We start from the raw sequence: 20,326 nt of genomic DNA on the forward strand, positions 1-20,326 counted from the left end.
TCCTGCAATTAACGGCAACCTCCCCAATAATGTCTGACTGGGCGCGTTTTGGGGATTTTTACCGTTAGCTGTTGCTCTTTCAAAATAAATGTGGCGCGAACAGTCTATAATATGATCTGAGTGCGTGTGTGTGTGTGTGTGTGTGTGTGTGTGTGTGTGTGTGTGTGTGTGTGTGTGTGTTTTTTCTAGACGTCCTCCAGAGAAGCCGCATGTGTGCGAACGCAAACTAGCCGAACTGGATAATTATACATTTTAAGATTAGATTTTTTCGTGTTGCTGAGAAGAAGCTAAATATGATGAAGTATTAACATGAAAATGTCAACTGACATTATGGGATTTACAACTACATCCTCAAGTTTTTCCTGCGCAGGTTTTGACCTTTAATCTCGTTTTAGTTGTTGTTGTTCCATCTATGACGGTGAACTAGCTACAACAAAAAGATTTAACTGTTAAAAATGATCTAAAAATACAAAAAACAGTCTATAATCTCAATTATGTTCACGCCCTTCAAGGACAGAAAGACAGAAAACCAGATAACATTTGAACTGCGAAACCGTTTCTGGAAAAAAAGGTCAATTTCTTTCTAATAAATGTGATTTTGTCGTGTCCTTAGCTCCTTTATTTGGTGGAATCACCGCTGACGACGGGGAAGTTGTCGGCGGCCTGGTCGCTGCAGACGTCGCACTCGACCTTGATGTCGGAGTTAGCCAGAGGGTCGGCGGGCCGGTAGGTCATGGTGGAGTCGTGGCCGTTGGCGGAGGCGGCGGCGGCGCCCAGCGAGAAGGCTGCGGAGACAGAGACGGAAAACAAAGACCCGATCAGAGGACGACTTAAAGGGGCGGCAAGCGATTTTGGAGAAAGTTTGTGTGTGTTGTTGTTGTTGTTGTTGATGATTTTTCTGCAGCGACCAGGCCTCAGCCCCGGGTACAGGAGCTACGTGCTAACCATGAGGCTAAACTTCAGCGCACACAGAGCGGACAGCTACGGGACCTTGAGGAAATATTTGCAGATTTTTTACAAAATGTGTATTGGATTAAAATTGCTTAACCCCCCCAAAAAAGGAGAAGATATTACATTGTTGTCCCAAAGTGGTGAAGTACTGTTTGTTCATGCTTCTGAAAAATAGATAAAGCTCAAATCTTTCACAGGTCTCGGGCTACAAATCTCCTCTCTTTTTTTTCCGGATACTCCTCAAAGTCATTAATATGATGAACTCATATTGGCTGGTGCGGGTCGACGGTACAGCATCACACATAAAATAAAAATGTCTTTGTACGGTAAGGCGAGGACGAAGAGAAATACTATAGTGAGACAGACAAAAACAGCAGAGCGGTATCATCAGCAACCGCAGGATAAATGGTTGCTCTTCGGCTGGCGCTGATATAAATATACGACCGCTGCGGTGAAATGATTCGCAGCAAAGCTCGGGGATTTATGGCAAATTGAATCAGCAAAGGAAAAAAATAGGGGAACACAGCGAACACTAAACCAAAGCATTAGATCTTTTACAGTTAACACGAGAGATACTTGCACCCGCCCACTTCGACGCTCACCAATAATAGTGAGGCTGGTTAACGACTCACAAATTGTGTTGCGTTGGTGAACGTTTCGTTCTGCACGTCCACGTTTATGAAAAATCTATCAAACTGTATGACACATACGTTTATCTGTGAAGATTCAAGAAACTGTTGGGGGTAAAGGACACAAGTTGTGAACATAACGCTGACATATTATCACTTTTTAAGATAGAGGGTGCAGTCGAATTGTCAAATTTGCTTAGGAAGTTTCCTAAATCTGATAAGGGATGTTCCGACTCTCTTAAATGCTTAGGAAAGGTGCTTCAATGCTTCCTTTCCTACCTCCTTTAGCGTAGGGTACACTGGACCTTCCCATGAGGAGATATAGACGCCCCACAATTCATTGCAGTGACGCTCCATGCACGAACGTAAACGATTCAATCTGAAGAAGAAGAAGAAGAAGCGTATGAATATGACCCAGAAGAGACGCACGTCTTCATGTAAGTTATCATCATTAATCATTTACATCTGATGTCACACGGTACCGTTTCTGGCCACCTGACCAACTCAAAGTCCCATGGTCATTTTCTTTTATCTCCGTTTTTGGTCTCCACCAACAACCGAGGGAACTATCTGTCTCTTATCTCACAAAACTTCATAAAACGACCAATAAAATGTCCTTTTAATTTGATAAATGGCCCGTTACGATCTTTAGAAGTTGAGAACAAGAACAATTCCTTCAATTTCTGCCGATCATAAACTGTCATTTTAACGCTGTGTAACTTTCCTGATCGCGTTAATGATTAAATAAACAAAAGATGGATGTCCAGTGTTTCCCAGAATCCCCGGACTTGATTGGCCTCATCCAGGCTTCTCATCTCTCTCTCTCTCCCTCTCCCTCTCTCCCTTGGCAGCGGTGGGAGGAGAGAGAAAGAGGAGTCATTTTTCTCCTCATTAACTTCCTGATTGGTTTCGGACTCCAATTTTTGCCCGTCTGCAGTTTGTCACCAATTCCAAACTGGCGGCCCGATCGTTAATACTAATGTTTGTGTAGCTAAGTGCAACCAGCTCTCTCTCTCTCTCTCTCTCTCTCTCTCTCTCTCTCTCTCTCTCTCTCTCTCTCTCTCTCTCTCTCTCTCTCTCTCTCTCTCTCTCTCTCTCTCTCTCTCTCTCTCTCTCTCTCTCTCTCTCTCTCTCTCTCTCTCTCTCTCTCTCTCTCTCTCTCTCTCTCTCTCTCTCTCTCTCTCTCTCTCTATTTTATCCCTCTTTTCTTTCATCCCTCAGTGATCCACTTGTACAGCAATAACAGCGTGTGGGCGGGTTCGAGCGCGGCCCGTGAATTAGCTCCCGCTCACTGTTAATTCTCTGCCCGTTCATCAGCGGCGAAATCTACGATGTAATTAACGGCTGAGAGCAACTGGACGTGTTAGTTTCACCGGGGGGGGGGGGGGGACGTTAAATCACGACACACTGTGGAACACGTGTTGTCTGCCGGACGCGTCCGACTGTCGCCCGCTCTCCTGTTTAATACAGATTAATGTGTGAAATGGCAGAAAGCCTTGTTGCCCCCGTTAGCCGTCGAGCACTGGGGCTGCGACTAATTAAAACAATCAACAAATATTTTATCGTCAGTTGCATTTCTATCCAAGTCAGAATATTATAACTCAAAATAAAAGACCTTTGATACGTTTGAGCAGAGCTCAGTTGATTAACAAATTTGAAACTTGATTGGACTGTAACTTTGATTCCAGTAGGCCTGCAACTAACTATTATTTTCATAATCGACTAATCTGTCGATCATTTTCTCGATTAATCGGTTAGTTGTTTGGTCCATAAAATGTCACAACATTGTCGATGGTGTTTCCCGAAACCCTCAACATGTTTTGTTTTGTCCCCACACCGAAGATATTTATTTTACTGTCACAGAGGAGCAAAGAAACCAGAAAAATATTCACATTTAATTAGCTGAAATCAGATAATTTTGACTCCCCCCCCCAATAAAAACTACTTGAATCGACTAATCGATTATCAAAATAGTTGGCGATTAATTTAGTAATTAATTACCAACCGATTAATCGATTAACTGTTGCCGCTCTAGATTCCAGCCTCTCAAAATTAGAAGATTTTTAAAGGTATAGAATTGAGATTCCATGACATTTTTCATTAGCTTATGACAACACAGTGTTGCTGTTGGATGTGTGATCTGTAATGAGTGAAATCACCATGACAAGGGAGGGGCCTCGTGTAAAAGAACCTAATAACCTATTTGAGGGTTCAGGCTGTGGACAAATAATACAACAAAAAAAAAAGCAGTTTGTAACAAGACCGACTTTACCTGCTGAAAGAGAGTTTATTCTCCTCCCGAATGAACTTTTGCCCTTTCCCCAGTCACTCGGCACTCTATATAAGATTTCCAAACTATTAAACAGTTCTTTGTGCGGAATAACAAAAGGAAGCTTTTTTAACCTCCCACTTGTCCTGTTAAAAGAGAGGGAGGGAGGGAGGGAGGGAACGAAGGTGCAATCATTTCTGCTGCTGCCAGAAGACGGGAACAAAAGCCCAGATGTGAGAGGAGATGGTAATTCAGTCCGATCCACCGGGGATAAGCTCTCGCCTGTGGGTTTCATACTCTACACTCATCCACCGTACACAAGGGTCATGGGGGTAGATAACGCTTAAGTAAACACACACACACACACACACACACACACACACACACACACACACACACACACACACACACACACACACACACACACACACACACACACACACACACACACACACACACACACACACACACACACACACACACACACACGACGACAATTTGCAGTGACGATAATAATCTTTAGGTGATCTCTCTTATTAACACCAGAATGACTAGATTACAAGATTAAAATTTACAGTTGGTTTTTATGTGTGCAACGTTCTTCAATATGAACGTTCTGGGAAACGTTCATATTGAACGTTCAAAGTTAAAAAAACAAACTGTGTCCTTCTGGAAAACATGGATACCTGCACTGTAAATGTCATGGGAATCCATCCAATAACTAGGATTTGTCACCAAAAGAAGAGTCTGAGAATCACCAAAGTCAATATGACTCATCCTCTGAGAACCATGAATCCATGTACAAAATGTCATGATTTCAGTCTCGACCACATCTGTAATGAGTCGTTTCATCATATCTCTTCTCCTTGTAATCAGCTTACCCCATCTGCTGTTGAAAACACTACGAAAAAGCTAAGTAAGTGGACCTTGACTTAAGATTTCCCCCCCCCAATCTTTTATGTAATTTGTTTCTGCAAGCGGTTTCGGGTTTACTACAGTTTTGCTCTTTTAATAACCACAGTCCGCTCAATTGTCGGGTTACTCGGGTGCCGTCCAGGGAGAGGAGCACTTAGGGAGGCTATCATCACGGGAAGAGAAAAAAAAAATTCAATCTTAAGAATGAAGAGTTGCCTGTCACGCGACAAGGTTGGCCTGGGATTAAATGGCCGCCCCCATTAAAATGATACGAGCTGTGTCCAAAGGAAGTGGTCCCTGGCCAGTTTGACAGGGGCCCCATGTGTGTCCAACTGAGGACGACCCCCCGTCGAGATGGACGCTCCCCTCTCTGGGAGGCGATGTGGGGCGTGCGGCCCCTCATCATCAGCCCAGCAGCAGGGCTTAATGGCCCAGAAAACTCAGTCCCAGGGCAGACAGGCAGGCAGGGCAGGCTTTTAAATACCGAGCACTGAGCAGTGGAGACTCGCGCCACGCCGCTGATGTTCTACTCCGCCGACCTTCAACCTCAAGTTTCAAATCACCCGTTTTATCTCACCGTTTGCCGGACGACTCTTAATTCGGCAGGAATTTTATGACGTGACCCCCACGAAATTTCTCTGGGTTTTATTTGAACACATTTCACCTGAACCGTATGTTCACCGACTGAACCGGGAGAATTTAATGCAGACATTTCCTGTCACTAAAAATATTTAGTTCCTGAACTCCTGAAATTACATTCAGGGTTTTGCCTGATACTTCTCGTAGAAAAACTTAAATGCTGCTTGAATTATGTCGGCTACACTTTACAGGTCTACTATGATTTTGATTTTGTTAAAATTATCAACAAAACGCTACCACCATGCTAGCAGCTCTACGAGAAGGTACTTTTGCACAGCGCTGCTATTAGCCGAATGCTATCATGAGCATGCTAACATGTTAAGGAGTCTACCACCATGCTAGCAGCTCTACGAAAAAGGTACTTTTGCACAGCGCCGCTATTAGCCGAATGCTATCATGAGCATGCTAACATGTTAAGGAGTCTGACACCATGCTAGCAGCTCTACGAGAAGGTACTTTTGCACAGCGCTGCTATTAGCCGAATGCTATCATGAGCATGCTAACATGTTTAAGAGTCTACCACCATGCTAGCAGCTCTACGAAAAGGTATACTTTTGCACAATGCTGCTATTAGCCGAATGCTATCATGAGCATGCTAACGTGCTGATATTTAATGTTTAGCCTGCCGTGTTTGTTTGATTGTAAACTAGTCGATGGCTGTTAAGAAATTTCGTACTGAGCCTGAATTAAACTGACCGTCAAACCAATGCTTTTATCCATTGAGACAAAAAAAACTTTTATCATGTTGATAAATTTTATCTCGGTGGAATTACGGAAAAATATATATATATATATATATATATACAGTATATATTAATTTCTCTGAGATGGGATTGGAAATACAGTAGCATGCTTCCAGACCTTCTACTATCAATGAATCTGAAATATTACCGCTGCCGGTAAAGAAAACGCCACAAGCGCCGACACTGACCTACGAAGTAATTTCAAGCCACATCAAACATCTCAATCCAAGAGGCAGACAAAGAGTCAAACAATAGATTTTTGCATCATCATGAATAAAGACTCTTCGTTTTATTGTGCGAGCAGTTAAATCTTCCACACATTTCTCTCTCTCTCTCTCACGATTGTTCTCGGTGACGCAGTCTCCTACGGAGGGGGGTCAGAAAACACTTAAATGCTCATTATCGGTTCGCCATGGAGCTGAAGAGAGCGGAGGGCCGAACGCAGACTGACAGAAGGCATCAGTGTCGGGGTCAAAGGCTAATTAAGAAGAGAGGAACCTTTGCTCCGGCATTGTTAACCAATCTGTCCCCGGTGACGGCGACTGCCGGAGAGGCGTGACACGGCCCTCGTCCCTCTATGCTAAATCTCCCTTTCGGGCCACTGTGCCCCATCAACTCACAAAATGGCCCGTCAGTCCATCGCGGGGCTCTTTGACGGCAGCGCGTCGAAAAGTTATGGATATGCAGTAATGAGCCGAGGCGGGCCCCGATCGATATTCTTTTGCGGGACTTTTCTATCGCCGCGTTTTAAACAAGAGATTCACTGGGAGTCGACAGCGTAAGAAAAAATGCCAAAGTAAAGGACACAGGGGCGAGTGAAATATATGGCTATGGAAAGGAGGACGCCGCCCCCCCCCCCCCCCCAGCGGGCAGGGTGCTAAAGCTGCCAAATGTGTTTATCCAAGTCGTTCAGCTGTTTCAGAGAGCTGCCAAGGCAACATCATTCGTCAGTCCACGCCGAGCTGCCAGCCGCCGCTCGGAGACAACGAACGAAGGCAAAGTGACGACAATAGCACGATTAGGTAGGAATGCACCGTAACGAACCGAGTTTGTTTTTTAATACAGAGACGTCAGGGGGGAAAAAAACAGCATCCGCTTCATGTACCTGCACGGATGCCATGATGACGTATGCGCGCGTGTGACGAGGTCGTTGACATGCAGATTACGCTTTGTTATGCAGCCAACACTGATTCTGTTATTAACAGTTTTACGAACATGTTGGAACAAAGCTGCGATAAGAGTTTGGACGGACGGTTTTGCTAATTTTTTCCCTTCGCTTACATGCAGACTTGACATTTGTGAGAAATAAAATAAAAAATTGAATTACACAAAAATATCAAACGTCACAAATGTTAATTAGTTAATCATAGGAATTTAAAATTATATGCATGTATATTTTATTTTGCCGTATTCGCACATGGGCTCACTGGGATATTTTTTTCCAGAAATATGACTAGGGACAAGAGAGGAAAAGATCAGGAAATGTCCGGAGCATCATTTTTTCCTAATATTTGCGATCTCACAAAGCCACTAACAAGATTTTTTTCCCACTGTATCCTCACTGAAATTTTCCGGATATTTCACTAGGCGGCTGGCATGTGCCATGTCTGAAAGCTGCTTAGGTTTCACCCCTGCGAAGTGTCTGCAGGCCTTCATTGTAGCCTGTAACCTGTATTATCCTAAAGAGACAAAACCCAGGGCAAAAAAAAGAATCTCCAAACTACTCAATTATGCTTTTAGATTCTGTCACGGCACAGTGACAATTAAAGGAGACCTAGTTGATCGTATTAGCATTTTATCAACTCGTCCTCTATGGACAGTAAGCAGGGACTGTTTAAATACACTGTATGCTCATTGAAAATATGCAGTACAAAGTTTGAATTCAAAGTCATTTGATATTAAAATGAGTTCAGACGTAATTAGTACTTCACTCTGCCAACTTGACAGATCGTCAAAAAATGGTTGAAGATAAACCAGAAGTCAGTGGCATCAATTCATTTCAAGCCACTCGAAGCTGTGGTTGGTTGGTGAGTGTGTGTGTGTGTGTGTGTGTGTGTGTGTGTGTGTGTGTGTGTGTGTGTGTGTGTGTGTGTGAGAGAGAGAGAGAGAGATGGAGAGTGAGGGGAAGAGGACATAAACCACACCGGCCCGGACCCTTTAATGTCTCCACAGCCCCAGGCCCGTGTTAACGCTGGTGTTGTACAACACATTACCCTGCCGCTCGTGCCCTGAGCGGACAATTACACCGGTGTTTAGCTCATCCACAGTTGCTCATGCCCAGAGGCGACCGGGGGCATTTAGCAGCACAGCGGGGCGCCGGGAAGACGATGTGACAGGCCACACAGGACCTCTCCACCACTGTGACCAAGAGCCAGAGGAAGACACTCCATCAGTCACGTTTCACTAAGAGGCCCCTCCAGGGCCCCGACGGGCCCCAGCAGGGTCACGTTCTCCTGCGCTGGCTCTCACTTACAGATCGTTCTGCCTCAACCGACAAACTAAAGACAGTCTCGTCTTTTGGGTGTGGTATTTACTTCAGCAGTATTTGAGGGAAAAAGTACCAACGAGCTCAACATCATCTCATCTTCCGTTCGTTCGTTGTCGTTAATAGAGACGCCATTTGTTTGCTGAACTTACAGACATTTTGCCATTTGTAAGAAAATGCACCTTTGTCATGGATGCACACAGAGAAAATAAATAACTGATTAAATAATTATGATTATGTGGCAGCCCAGCCAGCTCGGTGGACCATTTGTGTCCCGTCTCTCTTTCACTGTAAAAAAAATACTAACCCAAAAAATCGTACTTTTTATAAACCTCTAATTCCAGGAAGAGTTTCAGTGGTTTAGTGCACAGAGGCATTTCCCATGTGCGCCGACCTTGTGTGTTTGAAACTGACTCATTTCATCAAGCAGAATAAAAAAAATGGCAAAAAACAAACCTTAAAATATCGACTTTAAGAAAATGCCACGTGAACAAACCCGGTGGACACGAGTTTAGGTTTAAACGTGCCTACATACGTTTGAAAAAGTACCAAGTGACCTAATTTATATAACTCAATTCATGCCTGAAATGCGACAAAGCGTGCAAAGAGAAAAGACAACATCATGGATGCACACATCCAGCCTCTTCCTCGGCTTGGAGTGGAACAACAGCCGGGTGCATGTGCGGAGCTGAGCGATGATCCCAGCGTGTCGCTGACCAAGGAGACGAACTCTGGCGGCTACACGACATGAAACAGCACTCCCTTTGAAAAGGTCACCTCTCGGGTTGGACGCGGCGATTAGTTTCAGCTTTAATAAATCCTAAAGGGTGAGTGAGAGGCCTTTTTTGACAACTCCAGAATGAGAGTGGCCACAGTGTGTGCGTGTGTGTGTGTGTGTGTGTGTGTGTGTTCAGGTAGCTGCTGTGAGTGTGTGAAGTAATCTGATCTGAAAGCAGGTAAAGCCCATTTTGCACACGAAACAAAGAAACTTACCGACACCCATCCCGCCCCCCCCCCAGAGGAGGCTGAGAACCTGAAACGACAGACTTTATACGCAGTAACTCACTTTGGTGTACAGTACGGTGGAGATTGAAGCGAGGGGGGGGAAAAAATCAATAGGATATCATCTAGAAAGATAGTAATGGATTTCTAACGTAATGGGCTCACACGGGTCCATCGATTAGCAGGATGAACCTCTGCAATACCTCAACGGTCTGATTTGCATTTAAATGACTGTACGCTCCTGTGCTGACACCAATATAACAATATTAGTCGGTGCGCTCCGACTAAGATCTGACTCGGGCATAAATCTTCTTCTCACCAGGAACAGAAAGAAGCAGCAGAAGAAGAAGTGCGCAGGGTAGGAAAGTTGCTGTGCTGACAAGCTTGCAAAACTTTGAGCAGTTTTCAATTTCGAAGTCGGCCCAGACAAGGACAGAAAAGGAAAGAGCATAAACACCGGCCGACTCGGCTTGAAGCTGTCTCCCGTAAGACTGAACCAGCCATAAGTCTTCTGTGGGGGGGGGGGCAGCTCATCTGAGCCTCCCCGGTTAGGTCCCGGTGAGGAAGTGAGGGCGGGCGTTTGTGGAGAAACGGCACAAGAGTGTGTGTGTGTGTGTGTGTGTGTGTGTGTGTGTGTGTGTGGAGAAGGGTGGTTGGTGGGGTTGGGGGGAGTGACAGTGTGAGGTGAGATGTTGGGAGGGCAGCGAGGTGGGGTGGGGAGTGTTTGATGGACTGCGCTGTCGCCTCCCGCCCGGCGATTTACGGCGGCGGGGCTGCTGACGAGCGCGGGGCAGTAAACAGGCCGGGCCGGGGGCGTATTTCACAGGGAGCTGGCTTTTATGAAGAACACCGGGACGGCTCTACCCACGGCTCCGCCCGGCCCGCCGTGACGGATGGAGAAAGACGCATGACAAGCTTCATCATTGTTTGTAAATCTTAACTGTTCCCGCTCACTAACTCCAGAAGGCAATTTTGCGGAGACAGCGGGGCCCTGCGGAGGGGGGGGGGGGGAAAGGACAGCGTGGCACTCCTGAAGGTTATTTGGATCTCTGTATTTGGCCAACTGATTAGCCCTCTCCTGGGAGGGAGATAAATCTGACAGGGGCGGCGTTCGGCAGCGAGGTGGGAGGGGAGGAGGGCAGGTCGGGCTCCGGGGGGGGGGGGGGGGGGGGGGGGCTCCTCCCGTCGTTTCCTCCCAGCCCGAGGCGAAGGTGCAAAACACGCTCGGTCGAAGCGACACAATTCCAAGGATTGGAGGAAAGACGTGGCCACAGTTTGACGCACGGAAGCAGCGGGCGAGCCGGCGGAGTGAACTTTGCCCTCGAACTTTCTGTTGTCCAGGACTTATCCCAACAACAATCAATGACTCCAGCTTCTTAAACGTACGAACGTCTGCAGGTTTTCTGTGTTCAAGGACAATAACCTCAATATTCCCTGTGGTTTTTTAAAATAAGAATTAGAATCGGTGACGTCCACTGCCGAAGTGTCCTCGAGCAAGGCATGTAACCCCCCGGAATCTGCCCACAGCTCCCGGGTGCGTGTGCCCACTACTCGCTGTCAAAACACACAACTTCTGACGGACATTTTCAATATTTCTCCACCAAACCAGAGAACGCTCGGTGACTTCGCGTCCAAGTGACACGTCAGATTCATTTCCTGTTGCTTTACTATTCATTTAAAACACTAAACTAATCACTTCAGATGTGAAAACAGATTTCATTGCATCTCCCATCTGGGGATTACGGTGTTTCACTCTCATTTGTACAAAGTGAATATTATGGAAGTGACAATAAATCTGATGAATTTTGATTCCCACAGTGGGAAACACTGGCAACCAAAAACGGATTCCAAAAGACAGTTAGAGAACAGTTCCACCTTGTTCCTACACATGGTTCAAATAATATGGATTTGTAATAATAATAAAAAACATTAATATAATAACTTGAACTTTCGGTCTTTATGAGAAAGGTCCTGGGGAAACACACTGCGTCTCGTTTCTTTTTCTTTCATTGTAATTTATCTACATATTCTACAAAAACGTAAAATAATAACGTATATATATTGAATTCCAGAGGGGGAAGCCACCGATTGAATGTATAAATAAATATGCCCCCTGTGATGAGAGGTTGCTCATTGATCTCGACTTCACTGTAGAGGAGTAAATCACGTAAATACGAAAAAGGTTTGTGTCTCTGGTGCGGGACCTTTTTTTCGGGGACCACCCTCCGAGAATGTTGTTTCCTTGTAATGGAGCGTGACCGATTCACGGCAGGAGGCCGACGTGGGACCCTCACAGGACGGGGACAGGTGAAAGGCACAAACAAATACAGGTAGAAGGGGGAGATGCGGGGGGGGGGTCTCCTGCGATGCTGGTGGCGTCGGCAGTCAGGTTTCACTGAAAGAAGGATGTTGTTGTACTATTGACGCTCGTCCTCCTCTAGAAATGACTGATAATACACAATAGGGTTTTTGTCTTTGAAAGAAAAAGTCCTCCTAGAGCAGACTTTTGATAATTGTTTCATATTTCCATGCACCATGAGACTTGTAATAACTTCCAGGACAAACTGGTTTATTTAGAGGGAAAATAAGACTCTAGATTTAATTCAGTAACGTCTTCAAATAGCTGAAAACTTTCTGTAGTGTGTGACGAACCTCATCTATACAGTCTGCTATGTGTGCTTGAGGTATCAGAGCAGGCGTTGCAACACGTCTCTCTATATATATATATATATATATATATATATAGATCCTCTGTCAATTAGCCAATCAGAGGACCAGAAGAATTTGGCTGCGGTGTTCCAGTTGAGGAAATCACAGTCTTCTTAAAATATCTACAGTAAAAAAACAAAGACACTGCCAAAAGACGAAGACAGAAAACAGAACAACATCTGTGTAGCGTCACGACCCCCAGACTGTCCAAAGGTCAAAGAATTGGGGCTCGAACCCGGGTTGACCTTTGGACTGGTGAACAGTCCGTGTGAGCAATGACGTCGTGACTGTGTGCTTAGGAGACACTTTTAATGATGACGGGAGGAGAGGAAAACTACTTTGACACAACAGCAAACGTATTTATCCTTTCTCAAAGCTCTCTGAATGAAAAAAATGTCATGAAAGGAAAAAAAAAGATGGGATTTTTAATCCCCAGTTAGCCCAGTATCCCCTCCCTCCCTCCCTCCCTCCCTCCATTGCATTGTTCCGAATCTTCCCCCTTATCTCTCCCTCTCTCGCTCGCCCGCGGCGCATTCGCGTGCATTCTCTGCAACGTTCCCCAGTCACCTGAAAATATTATTAAGCGACGCACACGATCCGATTTACATGTACCGAGAAACCCGGGCAACCACAGTCGGCGGTCGTGCTCAGGTGAGATTGCCGTCCTCGGATTGGTGGTGAAGAGTGACACGCACACAGAAAATGAATCTACTGCCGAGCGGTCAGAAATCAGATCTGATTCATCCTCAAACTCAGGGCTGCACTGTCGGGTGACTTCAAATCATAGTCAATACACGTTTGTCTTTTTCATTTCTATTGACTGTAACTGAGAAATGGTGGAAGTTTTAATGAACTCCCTGAGTAAATAAAAGTCTAGAAAAAGGTAAAAAAAACCCGCTTGGACTTGAGTACCATCCCGCCCGAGGAGGTAGGTGTGGGTGTGTGTGTGTGTGTGTGTGTGTGTGTGTGTGTGTGTGTGAGTGTGAGTGTGTGTGTGTGAGTCACTCACAGGTTGCCATAGCGTCAGAGTTGTTGTTGTTGTTGTTGTCGTCGTCCTCCTCCTCCGGGCTGATGGAGGGCGACACGCTGCTGGTGGAGCCCAGGCCCTGGGTCAGGTAGGTGACGGCTGGGTAGTAGGAGTGCATGCGGTACTGGGAGGACACGTTGGGGCTGGACAGGCGGCCGTCGCCATGGGACATCTGCTGCACGAGAGAAAACACGAACACGGTCATTTTTAAAAAAACGAAGTCATAATGATATAAAAAAAAAACCCTCCTATTAGGTTTTCCTAATATTTTCCTCAATCACTCAATAAACTGAGAAGCTTGTAACATGTCAGAAAATTGTGAAAAATGAATCAGACACTCAGAATCATCGCGTTTATTGCAAAGTAGGTTTTCACGAACAAGGGATTTGCTTTGGTGTTTTGGTACATAGTTATTTTTTTGTTAAAAGTTAGAAGTACAGGAGCAACGTCCGAATGTTCAATTTTAATATCACAGATAAAGGCAAAATCTTCCAATTTCAGAATCTTGGACGTGGAGAATGTTTTGGCCTTTGGTTTTGAAAAGTAGGTTTAGAAGATCAATCAATCACAAGAGTAGTTGACCAATTGTTTTATTCATGCCAGGTCCGTGTGGAGAGGCCACGAGGTGACGCATCACAAAACCCATAAAAACGACCACAGCAGAAACAAATATGATAAAAATTTAAAAAATGTAAAAACAGCAGTTGGTGCATCATAGTCCTTCAGTGTTTATGGGGGGTATTATTTTTAAAAGGAAGTATATTTCACTGCCTCTTCCTCAGCTTCGACCATTTCAAGGTGGACAGTTAATCAAGATGCTGGAGCCGAATCTTGGCGCATTCTGGCTTTACAGTAAAAGGTCTTCGTGGGTCAATCGTTGGTTGCAGTGGATGCTACATTTCAATCATCAATATCATACTCTCTCGGTACTTGAACACATTTTTTTCCCAAGACTTAATCTGAGAAACATAAGTGTTTTTAAATGTATCTTCCCATTTTCTTCATATAAACAAAAGCATTGTAATCGTTGGTGGTGTTTTACATATCGGCCCTTTTGTCTACAGAATAATAATAAAATCTACATAAGACCCCAATGGATAATAACACCAGTGACCACACTGATCATTTTCATCCTATATATCTTGATATTTTCAAGCATAACATAAACAGAATTATTCCCCTTTACCAAAACCGACAAGAAAAAAAAAAAGACAGAAAAGAAAACGTGACAGGAAATTAGTAGCGTTTGATTTCGCAAGGTCCCCGACTTGTTCTTAAAAAACGGGGCCCTGGTTTTTTTCCTCCGATCCTCTGAAAAACTTTTTAAAACGAGCTGTCTACTCAGCAGCAAGGCCGGCCTCACCGAGGGTTTTCAATTTCACTTTTATGGAATTTGATTTCTGTCAGCCCGCAATACGTCACCCGCATTGTCCACACCATCAATTCTCCGACAGCTTTATAAACTGTTATTTAAGCTACACTCAGGCTCTTGTAGTAGGCCATGAAAAATACAATAGAGATTGGACTGGAGGCTTGAGAGGTGCACCAGGAGCTTACCGCCGGCAGGACACATGCCGCAACCAAACAAAGGCGTCTCAGTGGAAATGTAAAAAAACAAGTCTCGTCACGCTAACAGAAAAGGTTTACATTCCAGCAGCCGTAGGCAGATTACACACACGCGGTAACTTAAACTGTCAATATATAAATACTTATGGAATTATAAACCCTCCTCAGTGTTGACTTGTTGGGGTGAATTCCATTTTAAATATAGTTTAAAATTCCATAATGACAGCTCCCCTGAAGTGAGGTCAAAACATCTGGATCGCCCCCTGGTGGCTGGCTGCAGCTCCATGTTAGATGGGACATGGACCAAACTGAAAAATTAAAGCACATTCTTCCCCAAAATGGTTTCTGTCTTTTTAAGTAGTTCTTTTCACGCTGATGTATGTTCACATGTTCATGTTTCTGATCAAATTGGTTTCAAATAGTTATTCGATGCAATAAAAACAGAGTGAACACAGTTATGATTGACAGCTGACACTGATTAGCGAACGGTCGGGTGGTTGCATCGGCGGGACCTCGATTACCGCGGCTCCACTCCAAAAGGACATCACCAGCGCAATATGGAAATCCACAATTATGGAATATGTATCCGGGATATTTTGGCTTCATTTTTGTACGGCGGGAGAAAGTGCAGACACTTTGTCCATCTTAATATAGAGTCATTGAAATAGTCACATGACATATTGACTTTGTCAACTACTTTGGGTTCTTATGGTTGGCTGAGCGGCTCGTGCAGACCTTTTCCAGTAATGTAGATGAATGTACATATGTGCATTTGCCTTGTAACATTTAGTACAGGAGGTTTCATTCAGTAAGCAACATCAGATTTGTGTCAGTTATCAAGCTGCTCCATTACATTCTGGTACCAAGTCCAGTTGCTCCCGATTCAACAAACGAGAATCTCCACAAACATTCTGGTCCCATTTAATCTATCTGTTTTTCCTGACAGCGAAGATGAGCACAACTTTAACTCACTTTCTAGTCACTCAAGTCTGCGCTACTTGCTCCTATGATCTAGAACATGTGCACGTCAACTGTGACACCAAACCCTACGTTAAGGGGAATGTAAATGAGAGGTCGGTTAGGACACCCCCTCATTATCGTTCCCTGTTCAGACGAGTCATGGTAATTCAGTAAATTACAGCAACACTAAACGAGGAGTCAAGTCAGTCCAGCAACAGCTCCGAGGTACAGTAAGTCTATTACTTGTTTGAAGCAGCCTGAGGTACCATTCTCCCTTCTGTGTTCAAGCATCCAAAGGCCAATCAATAACCGGTTCCCCGGCTGAGATCATCACTCCAGATATTCTACAATAACAGTTGTTTGTGTTTGCGTGTATAGTTTTGTTGACAAACTGCCTCTTTTTTCAGGTTACTTTTTGACCTCATACTAGTGATAGAATGCCTTCACTGTGTCACCGTGACCGGCGCCACGAGCCACTGGTTTTCAAAATAACTGAAAAGGAAACTCCATCTCATGTTTTTCCCACTGTATAGAAAAACATACTGAACGGTGACCACACAACCAACTCCAACTAGAACTTGTGTACTAGTTATTCTTGACAGAATATCTTCAGAGGCGATTGACAGAGCCTCATCTACAGAAAGTCATTAATAACTAATCGAGATGAATAAAAACTCAGTGATATTTAAAGATGGGAAAAAACACGACAGGAGCTTTTTTGCAATAACTAACAGAAGAAAAGAAAAAAGATACCACACATCGAGGCATACACTCCTCTGGCTAACTCTCCGACTCCTGGGGGGGCTTCCTTACCTCCCCTGAGAGGGCCCGTCTCTCCTTATCTGGCACCATCTCCCGTCTGGAAGCTCCACACCACCCTTATATTATCATCATCATCATCATCATCATCATCATCCACCTGCATGACAGCCAAGCACCACTGAGCGCACAGGAGGTAGATACACTGATAAAGAACCCATGTTCCCTTTGTGGTTTTTGATTGAGTAGTGAGAAGAGCTCTTCACTAGATTATGACAATCACGACTGTCGGTTTGTCTCCAGATTTAGAATTAAATTGAAGGATAGTCAGTGATGTCGACTGAAATCCAAGGTAGTCAATGCAAAATGTGAGGCGAAAACAACAACTTGAGCGATAATGGAAGAAAAAGAAAAAAATATATATATACATTTATATACACATATATATATACACATTTACAAGATGGCAGTGTGACCAAGTGGATGAGAACATTTGTCACTTTTTTTCCCCAGTTGTCATAGTGCGTATAATTTAACCATGCTAGCTAATTGTTTGTTTCACCCATAGCGTCAAAGTTATAGCTTGCAGACAAACTTTCTCAGATTTTTTTTGTGTTTTGAATTATCTTAGGTAACATTCCACGTACGATCTTCATTTAATAAAAAGCAGACAAGTACAGTTTAGTTAAGTTTAGTGGTTCAGTTTTTCTTTATTTTGTGCTACTCACCTTTCCCACCATGTGCTCCAGGGAACAAAAGGGGGAGGAGCTCGAACACTTCCTGTATTTGAGCCCTCGGTGACCTCAGCAGTGATGTCACTGGGGAGGCAACCATTTGTACAGGGGGGGTGTGGTGGGTTTTAAGATAATTATTTGCTGTTTTTTGTATAGTTTGTGGTAAGCAAAGCCGTTCATTGTTTGCTTTGGTGCGAGTTGTACAATATGCCCTTTTTAAATTCAGGGTAAATTGGTAACTTCCATTGGCCTGCTTCCAGAAGAGGCGTGGTTGAGCAGGATGGTACAGTCCGGGTTGGCTCCTGCTGATGGAAGGGACTACTTAAGCAGTTGCCTTTTGAAACTTTCAATGGTGAAGAAATTGGCATGTGATTTTAAGTTAAGCTGCCATTTTGCACCGTAGCTATGCAGATGACACCCGACTCATTTGGTCCTTTCCACAATCTGAAACCCAGGTGGCGGCAGGACTCCTCGTGTCTGGGCTGACATTTGTCAGTGGATGTCGACACGCCACCTGCAGCTCAATGTGGACAAGACTGAGAGGCTCTTCCTTCCAGGGGTGTGTCCATATTATTACTGTCATAAGAATCAGTCTGACGGAGCTTTAAACAAATGTTCCTGGTTTCTCTCCTCTCACCCCGACCGGCCGTGGTCGATGTTCTGTCAATGAATACATTTCTTCTTGTTAAAAGGGATTTTTTTCTTTTTTCTCCACGGTCGCCGAGTGCTCTCTCATTGTGGGAACTTTTGGGTTTCTAGAGCCTCAAGATAATGTATGTTGTAATTTGGCACTATACAAATAATATTGAATAAATTCTTTATAATAGAAAATGTAATATCGGCGCATATCTGTTAACATACACACAGACACTGATATCTCTGTCACAGTCTCCTATCTGCAGACATTATCGGCCAACCGAAGAATCGATCAGGCTCTAGAGAGAACTGAGCAAATTGTGACGCCCGTAAAATAACATTACTCATAATAAATATTCTTCAACAGATAACTGTGCATCAGACACTGGACTGGCATGAAACCAGATGTGGATATATATAAATAATTACGTTCATTTCACGTAAGTTGTTCTACAGAACAAGAATGAAAGCGCAGGATGTCATGATGGAGGGGGAAAAGGCGCCACCTTCAGAAACTGACGAGATGGATGAAAGTCAACGACCAAAGAGCTGAGTGACTGACGGGTGCCCGCTCGGCAGAGCGGAGAACCTAATGGGTGTTAAGTGCTTTGTGTGAGGAAACAAAATCCAAAATTGCGTAACTCGAGGGTAAGAACTTCCGTCTGTGACGCTTAAAACTGGAGCATAGCCCATGACACTGAGGAGGTTCAGGACAGGTAGAGGAGACGGGGTGGTGGTGGTAATTACTCTGTCTCGGGTCATAACAAACGAAGATCTGTGGGTTATTTTCTTGTGTTGTGAAATGCTCCTGCCAATAATTACTCACGGCTCCTGGCTAGACTTTGTGTCGGCATGACTACGTCTCAAGGTGTCGACGGAAACCGAATGTTTATCAGATTACGAGAAACGCGCGTCGATAAATCTCCGGGTACAAATTGTGTTTGTTGTTGTTTTTTTTTGTGGCACTGAAACTCTTCATCTTCAAATAATCAGCTCTTCATGCAAATACAAAAATAGATAAAAAATAAATTGGTCCCCTGAATTTGAATAACCATAACACGTAGCCCCCTCTCTCGGCCTGACAGCGCCACTGAAAATACCATAAATCATAGAGGAGGATGGCTAAATTATGCTAAAGAGTGCTAACTGATTAGCATTAATGTGCTCACTTTCCCCTTCATGCGCCGGGGCATGGCGGTTTGCTCCTCCGCCGACAGACAATACCATTAACCTTTGCAATTCAGGCTCCCGCTGTGCGCCGGCAGGTTAGCGAAGGCAGTGACCCCAAAACTAGATGTTGCTATTGGGGTGGTGGTGTGTGTGTGGGGGGGGAGCAAACGTTCTACATTAAAAAAAATGGAAAAAGAAAAACAAACCACCTCATCAGAGAACACTGGAGAGTTATGGATCTCATTTGCTTCATGCACAAGCTCATCGCATTTTGACACAATAGAGATACATTCACACATAAATCAGCATGAATATATAGAGACTGAGTGAATAATTGTGTGTGTGTGTGTGTGTGTGTGTGTCCAACGTTATACCTTAAGCCAATCACACTGACACACTCATCCATCTCAAAGGAAAACAAAGAAATAAAAGCATCTGCCTCGTGTTACATCAATGTCACATAGTGGCTTCTCGCTTTTTTTCTTCTTTTTTTTTTTTTTACCATATAAGAACTGTCTCCTTGTCTGTAAAGGATTGCTAAGTTTATAGTTTTCAATTTAATTTTTTCCACTTGACACCAGGGGTTCTTGGGTGCGAATACAGTAACGTTTGTTTCATCACGTCTGTTGGCTGAGCAGCGACGCACACGACACACTTCAGGGCTCCGACTGACAAGAGGAGGTTTTTAGTGTAACTGCTAAAAGTGACTCGTCGCTAAGCGGCTTTTCTCCTCTTTCTGTGGCGTGAAGCAGCTTAGCTCCACTTCCAACACACACACACACACACACACACACACGACCAAGCACATTTAACCTTTATGTTATAATATAAGGATCCTCTCTGGTAACAACAACAACAACAACACGTGCTTTATGTTTATCTAGAGTTTTGCCGCAAAAGCTTAGAAATTAGTTTGTAAAATTATTTTTTGAGATTTCTTTTTTTAATCTCATCATAGTCTGAACGTTACTTCCGAGGCTCTCCCGTCACGACAACAGGAAGTCACGCCGACTGGTATCTTGTAATTCAGAATGGATAACATTCAAATATAACTAGATTGAATGCAAAAACCATCAATGTAACATAACAGATGAGCCCAAGTAAAAAAGGGCATTTTGAACACAACTGGAGA

At 44.1% G+C, this 20,326-nt stretch overlaps 1 protein-coding gene across 4 annotated transcripts in view; it reads right to left on the reverse strand.

Annotated features, from left to right (window-relative positions):
* Positions 1–110: 110 nt before the first annotated feature.
* Positions 111–20,326, reverse strand: part of dmrt1 (doublesex and mab-3 related transcription factor 1) — a 28,183-nt gene continuing 7,967 nt past the window's right edge. For 2 of the 4 annotated variants that reach the window (XM_035638868.2, XM_035638870.2), the window contains 2 exons: positions 13,352–13,544; positions 111–785 (listed from right to left, as the gene is read on the reverse strand). In XM_035638868.2, coding sequence (XP_035494761.2) covers positions 619–785; positions 13,352–13,544 — 360 coding nt within the window. In that variant the 3' untranslated portion in view covers positions 111–618. The remainder of the gene's footprint in view (positions 786–13,351; positions 13,545–20,326) is intronic. The other 2 variants (XM_047329002.1, XM_035638869.2) reach the window with 2 other exon arrangements.

Source organism: Scophthalmus maximus, chromosome 19, assembly GCF_022379125.1.
Source record: "Scophthalmus maximus strain ysfricsl-2021 chromosome 19, ASM2237912v1, whole genome shotgun sequence".
In the NCBI taxonomy this organism is placed as follows: Eukaryota; Metazoa; Chordata; class Actinopteri; order Pleuronectiformes; family Scophthalmidae; genus Scophthalmus; species Scophthalmus maximus.